Source organism: Pristiophorus japonicus, chromosome 4, assembly GCF_044704955.1.
Source record: "Pristiophorus japonicus isolate sPriJap1 chromosome 4, sPriJap1.hap1, whole genome shotgun sequence".
Lineage (NCBI taxonomy): Eukaryota > Metazoa > Chordata > Chondrichthyes > Pristiophoridae > Pristiophorus > Pristiophorus japonicus.
In genome coordinates, this window is record NC_091980.1 from 254,174,961 (window position 1) to 254,191,343 (window position 16,383).

General features: G+C 48.2%; 1 protein-coding gene across 2 annotated transcripts in view; it reads right to left on the reverse strand.

Moving 5' to 3' along the window:
- traf3 (TNF receptor-associated factor 3) overlaps window positions 1-16,383 on the reverse strand; it is a 116,726-nt gene that overhangs the window by 20,269 nt on the left and 80,074 nt on the right. The window contains exons 6-8 of one of the 2 annotated variants that reach the window (XM_070879337.1): window positions 12,297-12,374; window positions 10,757-10,831; window positions 10,308-10,400 (exon numbers count right to left, since the gene is read on the reverse strand). In XM_070879337.1, the coding sequence (XP_070735438.1) occupies window positions 10,308-10,400; window positions 10,757-10,831; window positions 12,297-12,374 (246 nt within the window). The remainder of the gene's footprint in view (window positions 1-10,307; window positions 10,401-10,756; window positions 10,832-12,296; window positions 12,375-16,383) is intronic. The other variant, XM_070879338.1, reaches the window with a different exon arrangement.

Sequence of the window (16,383 nt, forward strand, 5' to 3'; positions counted from 1 at the left end):
TCCATCATGTGAGGTACCGCTCGCGCCTTGTGGCGAATGGGTCGTGCCTCTGGGACCAAGTGGATCCACACCTTTGCCTCGGAAAAGTTTTCAATACCTGGCTCAAAAAGGGAAGGAAATTTGTTGAGAACCTGGGTACATGAGGCCTCATCGACATGTGATAGCGCTCGGATGTCATCCCAGTTCCAGCGGATTTTGCCCAGCCAGCTCCTTCCAAGCAGTGTGGGGCCATCGCCCGGGACAATCCAGAGTGGCAGTTCGTGCACCGTGCCCTTGTAGGTGACCTTGACCATGGCACTGCCCAGGACAGTGATAAGCTCTTTGGTGTACGTTCGCAGTTTCGTGTGGATGGGGCTCAGGGCTGGTCTGAGTGCCTTGTTGCACCACAGTCTCTCAAACATCTTTTTACTCATGATGGATTGGCTCACGCCAGTGTCCAGTTCCATGGCTACAGGTAAGCCATTCAATTTTACGTTTCGCATTATAGATGGACATTTCATCGAAAATGTGTGCACTCTGTGTACTTCAGCATCTGCCTCCTCTCTCTGAGGCTCGAAATTACTTTGGTCCACCATGGACCGATCTTTCTCTGCCACGTGGTGGTTAGCAGGTTTTGCAGAGCTTGCAGCTCGTCTGCAAGCTCGTTGGAGGTGCCCCATTGTTCCACAGCTCTTGCAAACATACCTTTTGAAGCGGCATGAATAGGCTGAATGGAAGCCTCCACAACGCAAACAAGGTGTGAATTGCCTTGCATTCGTCCTTTGTTGAGGACTCAGTTATCTGGGTCACCTGAGGCCTGCTGGCAGTTGCAGACTCGTGGGTTCTGCCCTGTACATTTCTACTCGCAAACACAGTTCCAGTTAATTTATGAACATTGCTAGCACTTGTGTGCTGAGAAATTTGTTTGGTGTTATCACTGGTGGACATAAACGCCTGTGCTATCGCAATGGCCTTACTGAGGGTCGGTGTCTCTACAGTCAAAAATTTTCGTAGGATGGTCTCGTGGCCAATGCCCAGTACAAAAAAGTCTCTGAGCATTTGCTCCAGGTAGCCATCAAACTCACATTGTCCTGCACGTTGCCTTAGCTCGGTGATGTAGCTCGCCACTTCCTGACCTTCAGGTCACTGGTACGTATAGAACCGATACCTCGCCATAAGCATGTTCTCCCTCGGGTTAAGATGCTCCCGAACCAGTGTACACAGCTCCTCATACGACTTATCTGTGGGTTTCACCGGAGCCAGAAGATTCTTCATGAGGCTGTAGGTCGGTGCCGCGCAGACCGAGAGGAGGACCGCTCTCCTTTTTGCACCGCTTCCTTCTCCGTCCAACTCGTTGGCTACAAAGTACTGGTCTAGCTGTTTGACATAGGGCTTCCCAGTCCTCACCCTCCGAGAACTTCTCCAGGATGCCCACAGTTTGCTGCATCTTTGCATTGGATTCGTGTACTCGTCGCCAGTTGTGTTCCTAACACAGATGAGACTGCACACAGGGAGGTTAAAGTAACAGTGACCTCAGTCTTTGTAAAGACACTCCAGAGTGAGTAACAAGGCTTAAGGGCCGGCCTATATACAGTGCTCCCAAGTGATACTGGGATCCCTTGGGACTTCAGGGGATGCGCCCCCTGCTGGCGGAACATGGGAGTGCTTGCTTTACAGATACAGAACAGAAATCCCATGGTCCCATCCATTTTTCCATGAAAACCAAAACCTGTTGTAGCCATGGGCTGTCAAATTAGTTCACTTCATCTCTCTTCAATAGTATTTCCTCAATCGATGTCATATCTGTCCTGGAAGTCAGTTTAACGCCATCCTGGATATAATCTAAACTTCTGACAAAGGGTCACAACTGAAATATTAACCACTGATGTTGATCAAGCAGTTGAAAATTACAGCATTTTCCGCTTTTACTTATGACATGATTTGTCCAATGTCAGGATTCTCACTGATGGAACCCAACTGAACCTCAAATCTACTAAAGAGAATATACACGAGTTAGAGTTAGTTTTCTACAGTTCTGAATCTGCTCAATAGTTGAGAACTACTGGACCAAGTGTTTTATTAAAGAGATGCCAAATCCATCAGCTTAGTACCCCAGGATAACCAAACCACAGGCTGGGATGCCAGCTTAACTCTCAGACAGTCGGAAATCACAGCCAGTTGTTTCCAGGGGTGTTGCTTGGGGAAGAATAGTGCACTTCCCTATCAGTGATGCTCCAGTAAAACTTAGCAGTCAGGAGACAGCCTAGCAGGTCTTCCTGCAGCTTACAGAGTGAAAAAGGAGGATTTGCATATATCTCTTTTTACTATATAAAATGAAGACTTTAAACAAAAAGGGTTCCACCTACATTTTCATTTCTTTAAAAATTCATACAATTGTCGCATTGAATCCTCAGATCACCTGGCAATCTGCGAACCTTAGTTTTCAACAATTTATGCCCGCAGCAAACGCGCTTCTTTGAAGAGGTGTCCGCTCTTCTTGGCTCCGTCGACGTCGGCGACTGCATTGTCCTCAGGGGGGATTTTAACTGCACCCTCGAGGCGAGGGACCGCTCCGGTGCCCCGCAGTGCATGACGGCGATGGAGAAGTTGAGGGACCTGGTCGGGTCCTTCGACTTGGTGGACGTCTGGCGAAATCTCCACCCCGACTCCAGCGCCTTTACTTGGGTGAGGCCTAGAGTAGGATGGTCTAGAGTCGACCGCCTTTACGTGTCTCGGGCGTACGTTTCCTGCGTCCCGGCGGCCTCCATGCGGCCGGTGCCGTGTTCGGACCACCACCTGGTGTGGGCGGAGCTCGTTTCGCTCCGCGCGAGGACGGGGTCCGCGTACTGGCACTTTAACAACCGGCTGCTGGAGGACGTGCGGTTCCGGGAATCGTTCCGTCGATTCTGGTCCGACTGGAGAAGGAAGCAGGGGGGCTTCCCCTCCTTGAGGCTATGGTGGGACGTGGGCAAGGCTCACGTCCGCGTCTTCTGTCAAGAGTACGCGAGGGGGTCGACCAAGAGGCGGGCGGCCAGAGTCGGGCGCCTAGAAAAAGAGGTGCTCGACCTGGAAGCCCGTCTCGGTCAAGTCGTCCAGGACCCGGCCCTGCGGACGGTGTACGAAGCGAAGAAGGCCGCGCTGAAGGACCTGCAGCTCGTCGGGTCCCGAGGCGCGTTCGTGAGGTCGCGGATCCGGTTCCTGCGGGATCTGGACCGCGGCTCCCCCTTCTTCTACTCGCTGGAAAAAAGGCAGAGTGTCCGTAAGCAGCTCTTGACGCTGCTGGCCGACGACGGCTCTCTCGTCTCGGATCCGGAGGGCGTCAACAACAGAGCCCGTGAATATTACGGGGCTCTGTTCTCTCCGGATCCGTCCAGCGAGGAAGCACGTAGAGTTTTGTGGGAGGACCTGCCGAAGGTCAGCCCGGAGGGCGCCGAAAATCTGGAAGCTCCGCTAAGCCTGGCGGAGCTGACCGGTGCCCTCGCCCGGCTCTCGAGGGGAAAATCCCCGGGGTTGGACGGGCTGACCGTGGAGTTCCACAGGGCGTTCTGGGACGTCCTGGGGAGCGACTACGCGCGGGTCCTGGGGGAAAGTCTGGCGACCGGGGAGATGCCCCTCTCTTGGCGCAGGGCAGTCATCGTCCTGCTGCCTAAGAAGGGCAATCTCCGCCTCCTTAAGAACTGGCGCCCGGTCTCCCTCCTCAGCACGGACTACAAAATCTTCGCCAGAGCGATGTCTGCTCGCCTTGGTGCCGTGCTGGACCACATGATCCACCCCGACCAGTCCTACACGGTCCCGGGCCGGACAATCCACGATAACATCCATCTGGTCCGGGACCTCATCCATTGTTCCCAGGAGGCTGGTCTGTCGGTCACCTTCCTATCCCTCGACCAAGAGAAGGCGTTCGACAGGGTGGATCACGACTATCTGCTCGGAACTCTGCGCGCTTTCGGGTTCGGGACACATTTCGTCGCCCGGATCCGACTTTTGTACGCCGCCGCGGAGTGTCTGATTAAGGTTAACGGGTCCTTGACGGCGCCCTTTTGCTTTAGGAGAGGGGTGCGCCAGGGATGCCCCATGTCCGGCCAGTTATACGCCGTTTGCGTGGAGCCTTTCCTGCGCCTCTTGCGGACGAGGTTGACGGGACTGGCTCTGCAAGGGCCGGGCGTGGAGGTCGTCCTCTCGGCTTACGCCGATGACATGCTCCTCGCGGTAGAGGATCCCGCTGACCTGCGGAGGATGCGTGAGTGCCAGGAGATTTACTCGGCCGCGTCCTCCGCCAGGATCAACTGGGAGAAATGTTCCGGACTCCTGGTGGGTCAGTGGCGGGTGGACTCCCTGCCGGAGGAGCTCAGGCCTTTTGCCTGGAGCACGACCCATCTCCTCTATCTGGGAGTCTACCTTAGCCCCGACGAGGGAGCCTGGCCGGCGAACTGGCAGGAGCTGGAGGCCAAGGTCGCCGCTCGCCTAGGGCGCTGGACAGGACTGCTCCGAGTGCTGTCCTACAGGGGTCGAGCGCTAGTCATAAACCAGCTGGTGGCCGCAATGTTGTGGTACCGGCTGGTCACTTTGACCCCTCCCCCTGCGTTTGTCGCCAAGATACAGAAGAAGCTGGTGGACTTCTTCTGGAACAACAGGAAGCACTGGGTCTCTGCCGCGGTCCTGAGTCTCCCGCTTGAGGAGGGCGGTCAGTCGTTGGTGTGCGTCAGTGCCCAGCTCGCGACTTTCCGTCTTCAGACCCTGCAGAGATACATTTACGTCGAGCCCCCTCCTAGGTGGTGTGCTCTGGCGAGGTATTTCTTCCGCCAGCAGCGCGACCTCAATTATGACACGCAGCTCCTGTTTGTGAACTTGGGGGGTGCCAGGACCGCCCTCCGGGAGCTGCCTGTCTTTTACAGGGAACTCATCAGGGTCTGGAACAAAGTCTCCACCAAGCGCAGCTCTCCGCCGGCTGGAGTGGCGGCCGTCCTGCAGGAGCCGCTGCTCGGGAATCCGTACCTCCACGGCCGAGGTTTCATGTGGCGGTCGGAAGAGAGGGCTGTGGCTGGTGAGGTGACCAGGGTCAGGGACCTGCTCGATGGCGGAGGAGCGGGCTGGATGGCGCCAGACACGCTGGCGCGGCGCCTAAACTCTGCCAACGTCCGCCACGCGGCCGATGCCATCGAGTCGCTAAAAACAGCTCTGGGCCCTGACTCCGTTAGGTGCATCGAGGAGGCTCAAGCACGTGGGGAGATCCCGTCCGAACTGACCCCCGTCCGGACGGAATTCCTCATCGGCGCCAAACCCCGGAACCTCCCTCGGGGGCCGGCGCCTCACAACTTGAGCCGCCTCGGGGAAATCCCCTCCGTGCCTTTCAGTTCCGCGCGGAGGGGTTTCCTGTACGGGCTGCTCCTGCACACTCTCAACTTTGCCATCCTCGCCGGCCGTCCGGACACGCCATGGCGTACCATCTTGCCGTCCGGAGGAGGCGGGGGTCCCCGATGGAGGGCACTCTACGCAGGGGTCCTCCCACTATTCATCGGGGACTTGGCCTGGAGGGTGGTGCACGGAGCAGTGCCGTGCAACAAATTTTTAAGCCGGTTCACGGACTCCCAGGCCGCCTGCAATTTCTGCGGTCTGGAGGAGTCCGTGTTCCATGTTTTTATTGAGTGCACGAGGTTGCAGCCCCTGTTCCATTATTTGAAGGGGCTGCTCCTGAAATTCTGGCTGCACTTCAGTCCCACTCTCCTGATCTTTGGGCACCCTGTGCGGAGGGGAGCGGGTAGGTCCGAAGGCCTCCTCGTAGGACTGCTCCTAGGCACGGCCAAGGGTGCCATCAGCCGGTCCAGGCAGCGGGCGGTCGAGGGGGTCGTTCAACCTGACTGCCTGCCTCTCTTCCGCTCTTACATCCGGTCCAGGGTGTCCTTGGAGATGGAGCACGCGGTGTCCACCGGTACGCTCGCGGCCTTCCGCGAGAGGTGGGCACCGGAGGGACTGGAGTGCATCATCACGCCCGGCAACCAAATTTTAATTTGATTTTACGTTTTAAAGTTTAATTTGTTTTCATTGCCGGTGCTTTTAGTGTCCCCCTCCCCTTTTATAGGGGGCACTGGAAAAATTTGATTTTAGCGCCCCAAAAAAAAACCAAAAAAAGGAAAAAAAAAAGGGGCCTTGAAAATGTCTGCTGTGTCACCGAGGCGGGTGGCACGGTTTTAATGTTTATGTTTATTTTCAGGTAAACTCAAAAGAGTTTCAACAATTTATGTCAACCAAGTTTTTACAAAAGGTTTCCTATAGCCCATCTTGGTGGTGACTGTGGACAAGTGTGTGACCTAGAAAATCACACCTACCAAGTAGTTTCCCTATCATCATCATAGGTAGTCCCTCGAAACGAGGATGACTTGCTTCCTCGCCAATGAAGGACCTAATATTCCAGGTCCCGAACTACATGTTGAAGGGTGGAAGATGCTTGTGCCTGGATTTTTTTAATGTGTGGTGGCCGCTGCACACCAGCCACCACACGGGCTTGACAGAGCTCAGTCTTGGTCCAGTGGCAAGACGACTGGAGACCTGCTCAGCTGCACGGACCTAGTGCGCGCACAAATTGCAGTGTGGGCTGGCCCGTGCTGCCTCTGTGCCCCTTGCCCCGAACTCACGCCTCTCCTGGGCCTCGATCACATCCCTTCGCTCATGTGCCCCGATCTCTCTGTTCCTCTGCTCCAATCATTCGGCCACTTCTGCTGTTCTCTGATGCATAGTGCGTTGGATCCGTTGGTCAGGATCACGCTTGCATGTCATTGTGGAGCAGGGAGAGGATGGTGACGAACTTTTGGGGGCAGCCGAAACAGAGGAGGACGCTCTTTCGTCCCTCGCGGTTGTTTCCCTTTATTACAACAGTGACTACACTTCAAAAGTATTTCATTGGCTGTAAGGTGCTTTGGCACGTTCTGAAGTCATGAAAGGTGCTACATAAATGTAAGTTTTTTCTAAGTAGATATCAGCCAATTAATTGGCGAGTTTTAAAAGACACAAAATTACAATTTTTTATTTTATATTTGAAAGCCAGTCAATTCAAAATTATGAGGGTCTGGACAGAGTCGATAGAGAGAAGCTGTTCCCATTGGTGGAAGGGTCGAGAACCAGGGGACACAGATTTAAGGTAATTGGCAAAAGAACCAAAGGCAACATGAGGAAAAGTTTTTATACGCAGTGAGTGGTTAGGATTTGGAATGGTGGAGGCAAACACAATCGTAGCTTTCAAAAGGGAATTGGATAAGTACTGAAGGAAAAAAATTTGCAGGGCTTCGGGGAAAGGGTGGTGGAGTGGGACTAGCTGAAGTGCTCTTGCAGAGAGCTGACACGGGCTCGACGGGCCGAATGGCCTCTTTCTGTGCTGTAACCATTCTATGATTCTAAGCCTATTTGAGTGATGGTGGTAATATTCTTGTGAAATAGCCACTTAATTTGATGATGGTTTATCTTATTGAGCGAGTAAGCACAGCTGTTCCTGCCCGAAATAAACAGCATGCAAGACGCTATAACCGGCAGCTTTTAAATTGACGTTCATGCAAATGGATAATTTGGCCGATATAAGCGACTACCTATTTTAAACATGGACATTTTAAGTGGTGGGGACTGTATTAACAAGATGTGAAACACCCTGTTCCCAATTAGCTGGTTCAGCAGTTCAACTCCCAGTTCAAACTCATTTGGCTTCATGGACTTCAATCAGGCCACTAGATGGTGCATTGAGCAGGTGTAACACGTTCAATTGTATTTACACAATAAAAAGAGAATTTTAATAACTGCTCGTGTCCAGTGACCAAGTGGCAAATGTAGAGAAAATGCTCCACCCAAAGCAATGAGTCCACCTCAGCGAAATTTGCCATCCAGCTAAATCAAGGGATCAGTGCCTAGAATTTCACAACTCCAAACAAGCTGCTAATCTCGGGTACATTTTAATATGAACTTTTTATCTTATTATGTCACTACTTAATAAATGTAATTCTGTACAAGGTTTTCAATACTAAACTGGGTTAACATTAGTATACAGAGTCTCTGGAGAAGTACTTGATTTACAATCCCCCACTTGGACCGGGGGCGGGGGGGGGGGGGGGGGGGGAGAGAGAGAGAATCGGGGGCAACAAAGTAACTGAGCAGCTCGCCTTGGTATTTTTTAAGATACTTGCTTTTACAAGTAATTACAATATTCCCTGATCTTGTGCAACAAGAAGGGAACAGAACGTCCTGGGATTTCCAGTATCGCAGAATGAGAAACTGAAAGACAATAAACACTGGATATGTGTGTCACAGACTCGGAAGTGAATGCCAGGATACAGGATACCTACAATAATGGGAAACTTTTTAAAATTAATGAAATCATTTGCTTAAAATCTTTCAAGCGTAATAGGAAACAAAAGTTTGTTTTTAGAAATGTTGTTTGTAAAGCTGAAAGTGAAACGGAACAGGTTTAACATACCTCTAGTATTAGCTAATTATTGCAAAATATGTTGCTCAAACAGATAATGAGATACCATCAAATATTCCACTAACTATTTTGAGGGTAGCTCATTGATTGTTCAATGTATCAGATGGCACAGGGCAGGCTGGAAGTATATATACTCAATTTCAAACAGGGGTCACTGGATAGTGATCAGGAATGCAAACACTGCCCTGATCTCCCTCCCCCAACCCAATTGTAGTGACCCACCGTCATCCTCGGAGAAATCAGCTAACACAGTACAGACCAGGGATCAAACCTGGGGTCTTTCTGAGCCACGAGGAAAAGGTGTATTGTTTTCCCTCAATGTTGGGGTTGCATAATAATAGCGCGCAGCCTGAGATAACTGCAATATGGATAGAACTTTGGTTATAGGCTGGATATTTAAATGACACAGACAGTTGGAACAGCAAGAACCACAATGAGATGTGGGACGAAACAACAAAGCCTATTAGTCAAGAGGAGATCTACTGCATCGGCAGCTTTTTTCAGAGAATGGTTTTGTTGAAAATATTGCAAGTGGGATCCGAACATTGGTCTAGTTGTTTGTTCTAAGGAAAGTTTTCCCACTGCTCATTATTTGAAACTAGTGTCGCAATGTGTTTTTAATACAAGTGTCAACCTTTGATTCTAAAGAATAATCAAAACACACAACAGGTTCACAAAACTTGTTGCAGCCATTTTGCTAGGCTGGCTAAAGAGTAATCTTGCAGATATCTACCTCAGCCCTTCCCTCTCCACCCCCACCATCCTATCAGTTGGCTGAAGTCTCATGATTGCCATCACACACAACACTTAAGTGATCATGTGTACACCCTATTCAGTTTCCCCATTATTATCATAGGTAGTCCCTCAGAGTCGAGGAAGACTTGCTTCCACTCTAAAAGTGAGTTCTCAGGTGACTGAAGAGTCCAACACGGGACCTGTAGTCTCTGTCACAGATGGGGCAGACACAGGTTGAAGGAAGGGGTGGGTGGGGAGCCTGGGTTGACACACGTGCCTTCTGCTGTCTACGCTTGGTTTCTGCTTGCTCTCGATGATGGGACTCAAGGTGCACAGCTCCCTCCCGGATGTTCTTCCTCCACTTTGGGCGGTTGTGGGCCAGGGATTCCCAGGTGTCGGTGGGGATGTTGCACTTTATCAAGGAGCTTTGAGGGTGTCCTTGAAGCATTTCCCTGCCCACCTGGGGCTCGCTTGCCGTGTCGAAGCTCTGTGTAGAGTACTTGCTTTGGGAGTCGCGTGTTGGGCATGCGGACGATGTGGCCTGCCCAATGGAGCTGATCGAATGTGGTCAATGCTTCAATGCTGGGGATGTTGGCCTGAGCGAGAACACGGATTGTTGGTGCGTCTATCCTGCCAATGGATTTGCAGGATCTTGCGGAGGCAGCGCTGGTGGTACTTCTCCAGCGTTTTGAGGTGTCTCTGAGCTATATAGGAGGGTGGGTATCACTACTGCCCTGTAGACCATAAGCTTGGTGCCAGATTTGAGGTCCTGGTTTTCAAACACTCTCTTCCTCAGGCGACCGAAGGCTGTGCTGGTGCACTGAAGGCGGTGTTGGACTTTGTCGTCAATGTCTGCTCTTGCTGACAGTAGGTTCCCGAGGTATGGAAGATGATCCACGTTGTCCAAGGCCTCATCGTGGATTTTAATAATCGGGGGGGCAGTGCTGTGTGACGGGGTCAGATTGGTAGAGGACCTTTGTCTTACGTATGTTCAGCGTAAGGCCCATGCTCTCATATTCAGTTTCCCCGCCACGACAAGCACACCCTTAAAAAGAAACATTTCCATTGATTTAAAGACAAAAACTTTGATGGACTAAGCAAATTCAGAGTGTTTTCTCATTCTGATTACCGTATTTTCGAGATCTCCGTTCTTCATCAGCACACAGTTCAAATGTTGAGCCATCGCATCAACATCATGCACTTTTAGCTCCTGGTTGGTTCCCTACAACAGCAAAACAAGAAAATTCAGTGGCAGTTTGCAGAGAAAACAATGGAAAAAGATCAGAAATGTAAACTCATAGTAATGTTCAACGACATGCAGTCAGCAAACATGGTTAAATATACAGTGCGACTTCATGAAAGTGTGCCTTTCATTTTACATGCTACATTGTCCACACTCTAATACCCACAGTAGAATGAAGAGACATTTCTTTCTTTCCTCTGCCTCGCCATAATTTCAAGAACGACTTCCATTTGTACCAAGATCTACCCTAAAATTTTAGTATGATTATCTAGATTTTTTTTTCTGTTTATCGTAAGGCATTAATAGGAATAAAATTAATAAGGTTTTGTACTAACTTGGAAGTTGCATCCATGCTGGGAGAAAGGGCAGGACATGACCACATTGAGACATTGCAACTGGTGGCTACTTAACTGCAGAGAGAAAACACAGAGTATTTTTGATATATGCCTTGTAATGGTGAGCAGCTCAATCATGCATTTTTATAGATGGGTAGCCTCTAGGCAAGTGGAAGGCCATTCATAATACCAGGCAGGAAATGAAAAGGACACTGACTGACAGAGAATGCAGCTTATAGTGGAACCATGTCGAAGTATTAAAAATGGTGATACTCGGCCTCTGAAGTACATTGTAACTCACTGAATACATTGTAAAACTTTGTAGAAGATTTTTTTTTTAATTTTAAAGATCGAAATTCCAATATTAAAGTTGGCAATTTCGGTTTATCTATTTAAAAGCTGGCTCGCGGCTGTGTGGAACCTCAAGCGTTGCACAGTCGCGCAGCTTAAAGGGAACATTGCTGCTGAGTGCTTTCTAGCATTTTTTTGTTTTTATTTGAGATTTCCTGCACCCTAAAGTAAACATGTAACTCAGAGGTTGAGCGCTGCCATGTTTAATACTTGGACATGAAGTCTAGTTGTAACTCTGAAGAGAGTGGATTTTCTTCATATGCTGCATTTTGAGTCATCAGAGACACCATCGAGATCTATACTGAAACACTTAGTTTAAAAGCAAAACAAAAAATTGCCTCTGTAGGCATCAGGTGATGGAACTGTCCTTTCCCAATAAGAATGAATGTACAATCATAGATCTTAAATAGAAAGCCCTCATCACCCAAGTAAACACGCCATAGCCATAGTAAACAAAAATAGAGAGATTTTTCTGGCTGATCTGGCCACACTTGGAAAATTTCCTCTGAACGCTGTGTTTAATGAAATCATAAACCCATCCTCAAACAGATTTGCAATTTTCTTAAATTCTCTGCAATATTATTCCATAATGAGGAACACAGCATTTTTGAATTCAATGGGTGAAAGGACACAAGTGTGATATAGACCTTTTAGAAACTCTCACTATTTAAAGTAAGTACTCAATTAGAGTGCATTCAGCTCTCATTCACGCACAGTAATGACATCTTATTGCTGATGATGTCTTTTAGCAATCAAGCTCAGAGAGCCTCCTGCTTGAGCACATAAGAGCACAGACAAATCACTATCTCAACAATTCAGCTCTCATTCAGGAAGGGCAGGAGGGTGATGACAGCCCATGGACGTCTTACAGCTCGGATCAGGATGCACACAACTCAGCAGATCCTACAAATGAAGGCACATTCTAAGTCTCACAACAGAACTCCATTGTATGAGTGGTAATTTATAGTCACAAAGGTCCTCCCTCGTGTTTTCAACCAAAAGGGGCTTCTCTCTTGCTCTTTCATTCGAAGGGATACGTTCTACATGGTGATTTTCTTATGGGAGAACTAAACGTTGTTATATTTTGCAGTCAAAGTTCTTCTTCCATACTAACTGAATCCGTAACCTGAAATGTCCAGCTACCTATTCTTAAAACTGTGCTGTAAGGAACTTAAAAACACCCACATACCTCTCCCCTCAGAAGACAAGTATTGCACTTGTTAGGGCATGGGACTGGGAACGACGGACAGTCAAAGTCTTCATGTTTCTAGAAGAAGAAAGAGAAACCTTCAATTTTTTCAAATAACCTCCTCAAAATAGTTTGCTGAAGTCGTTTAAAGACATTGGGCTAGAATTTCCAGTGGTTCACTGCCCGGTTTCTCGGCGGTATTGGCGGTTTTGGGTGATAACCGGGTCAGCGAGAAATTGCCCAGCTGAGTTACGCCGGCAGTTTCAAGGTACCGCTGGGGAGCGGACCGCCAGCGCGCACCATCCACAGATCGCCCTGGCACGATGTTTGGCCCAGCGGTGACTCATACGTAGGTATAAAAAAAAATGCCCACGAGAATCAGTGGAGCTGGGCGGTAGGTGAGTAGCTCTGCAAGAAAAAGATAATTGTTTTTTTTACTAATTATTTTAAAATTCTGTTGTGGTGATTTAAATTAAAAGGCTCCTAAGAATGTTTTAATGATTTTTTTATGTTACGTTGTTTGAAAAAATATTTTGTGTTTTTCTCCTCCTAGGCTCAACCTGCAGGGGTAAATTTTTAGTAAATTTATTAACTATCGCTCATTTTCTTTAAGAACTGCCCAATTGACCCAAAATTGCACTTTTTCGCCAAGAATCGGGGTGCAGCGCTCATTTTTTTCATTGGGTGGATTTTTTTCTTTTTTTGGAAGAAGTTTGCCGGCAATAATCTTGGGAATCTTAGCGGTCTTTTGGGTGGCAATCGGGAGCTGGCAGATTGTTAGGAAATTCTAGCCCATTATCTGAATCCAAGATTGTGCATCTGCCTTTTAACTTGCTGTTTACTTCCAGTCACGTACATTTTTTATATGCATTTTTTTTAATGTAGCTATTTTCATTTAGTTACAGAAACTACTTGTAGAACTACCCAGAGTGATGGCTGATGGAAGACATTTGATCAGAAATGTTGAGTCTCCATCACATGCATTTTAAAAAATACATTTTATTTTGATGCACCAGCCTCCCAGTACCTCACCCAAGTGGCCTCACTCTATGATAAATTTCATCCCTGGCATTTCCTTGATGCTGACAGCTCTGATTACCACACAGAGCAGTTAATTGAAGATGTGACTGGTTGAAAGCATTAAAAGTATACCGTTTATGCAGCATGATATAGGCTTATGTACAGTTTATATGGAATCAACTGTCTGAATTCCTGTATAAAATAGATTTAGTAAGGCCCTGAAAATTGTCTACCTTGGTGTCTCAAGTTTGACAGAAAAGTGCAATGTAACAGCTTTTACTAGAGGCAGTTAGCATTAAAGATGAATGAAAACCCAGTTTAGTTCTCACTGTGCTTACTTTGTACAAAATCAACAAAAGTCACCCTGTCGGACACCATTCTCTTTCGAGGCAGTAAAGGCTGCTTATAATAAGATAACAGCTTCTCTTTGGTTATAGATTCACCCAAGCATTAGTTATTTGTGATTAAACTGCTGCCACTTTGGTTAACACCTCCCCACCACTGGCTGGTTACAAAGAAATAGAGCCATAAATGAAATAAAATGTCAAGTATTATGTAAGAGAAAAACAACCACAGCATTTGCCTGAAATCAGATCAGGTGTGTTCTTATAAAATTACTCAAACCATTGCTGGATCTCAGTGGCCATCATTACTTCGCTACAAGATAAAATAATTCACAGCAGTTGAGGGGATTAAAGTTTTTTCTTCCCTTTCAATGGCTTTGGTCTGACCATATCACACACCATTTTCTGTGAAGGAGCAGGACCTCCATCAAATCCTCTATGATCAATTGCTCGGTCGTGTGTAAAAGCAGCTGGGCTCTTCTCATCTCGTCACAACAACAACTTGAATTTATATAGCGACTTTATATAACGAGTTGAGGTAGAAGATCAGCCATGATCTCATTTAATGGCGGAGCAGGCTTGAGGTGCCGAATGGCCTACTCCTGCTCCTAGTTCTTATCGTAATTAAACGTTCCAAGTCGCTTCACAAGATCAAGAAGTGGCCAGGTTGACCATCATAGGAGCACTCACCCTTACTGTATAGAAGACTTGTTTCTCAAATATTTAAAACGCATTTAACATTAATAAAAATAAAAGGAACAACCAAGAACAAATCATGACACCAACTACAAAGGTGGGTAATCCCTTGAAATCGAGGAAGTCTTGCTTCCACTCTCAAAGTGAGTTCTCAGGTGACTGTACAGTCCAATACGGAAGTTACAATCTCTGTCACAGGTGGGACAGACAGTGGTTGAAGGAAAGGGTGGGTGAGGGGCCTGGTTTGCCGTACACTCCTTCCGCTGCCTGTACTTGATTTCTGCATGCTCTCGGCGATGAGACTCGAGGTGCTTAGCGCCCTCCTGGATGCTCTTCCTCCACTTAGGCGGTCTTTGGTCAGGAATTCCTAGGTGTCGATGAGGATGTTGCACTTTATCAAGGAGGCTCTGAGGATGTCTTTGAAACTTTTCCTCTGCCCACCTGGGGCTCGCTTGCTGTGTAGGAGTTCTGAGTAGAGCGTTTGCTTTGGGAGTCTTGTGTCGGACATGCAGACGATGTGGCCTGCTCAACGGAGCTGGTTGAGTGTGGTCAGTGCTTCGATGTTGGCCTGATCGAGAACACTGATATTGGTGCATCTATCCTCTCAGGGATTTGCAAGATCTCGCGGCAACATCGTTGGTGGTATTTCTCCAACAATTTGAGGTGTCTGCTGTATATGGTCCACGTCTCTGAGCCATACAGGAGGGTATGTATCACTACAGCTCTGTAGACCGCAGATTTGAGGGTCCCGACGATCGAACACTCTCTTCCTCAGGTGACTGAAGGATGCACTGGCATTGTTGGATCTTGTCATTGATGTCTGCCCTTGCTGATAGTAGGCTACCGAGGTATGGAAAGTGGTCCATGTTGTCCAAGGCCGCGCCGTGGATATTGATGACTGGGGGGCAGTGCTGTGTGGCGGGGTCAGATTGGTGGGGGACCTTTGTCTTATGGATGCTTAGTGTAAGGCCTATGCTTTCATACGCCTCGCTGAAGATGTTGACGATGGCTTGAAGTTCGGCCTCTGAATGTGCGCAGACGCAAGCGTCGTCCGCGTACTGTAGTTCGATGACGGAGGAGGTCTTGGATCTAGCCTGGAGGCTACAAAGGTTGAACAGGTTCCCACTGGTTCTATAGTTTAGTTCCACTCCAGCGGGGAGCTTGTTGAGCGTGAAATGGAGCATTGCAGTGAGGAAGATCGAGAAGAGGGTTGCCACGATGACAACTCGAGGGGCCGAATGGCTTACCCTTGCTCCAAATGGCTTACTCCTGCTCCTAGTTCTTATCGTAGTTAACGTCCTAAGCTGCTTCACAAGGTGAAGAAGTGGCCAGGTTGACCATCACAGGAGAACTCACCCTTACTGCATAGAGGACTTGTTTCTCAAATGTTTAAAACGCATTTAACACTAATAAAACTAAAAGGAGCAACCAAGGATAAATCATGACACCAATTACAAAGGTGGGTAAAGAAAGACTTGCATTTACATAGCGCCTGTCATGATCACTGGACGTCTTAAAGCGCTTTACAACCAAAGTACTTTTTGAAGTGTAGTCACTATTGTAACATAGGAAACGTGGCAGCCAATTTGCGCCCAGCAAGCTCCCACAAACAGCAATGTGATAATGACCAGATAATCTGCTTTTGTGATGTTGATTGAGGGATAAATATTCATCAGGACCCTGGAGAGTACTCCCCTGCTCCTCTTTGAAATAGTGCCATGGGATCTTTTACGTCCACCTGAGAGAGCAGACTGGGCCTCGATTTTACCTCTCATCTGAAAGACAGCACTTCCGACAGTGCAGCACTCCCTCAGTACTGCACTGCAGTGTCAGCCTAGATTTGTGTGTTCAAGTCTCTGAATTGGGAACAGTGATATGAATGTGGCATGTAGTTGACCTCAGTAACACTGAATTGCTCCAATACTTTCAGCGCAATTCTAATTGTTCTTCAATAAACTTGAAGGATTACACACGATAAACTTTTTTTTTTATTCGTTCATGGGATGTGGGCGTTGCTGGCTCGAGAA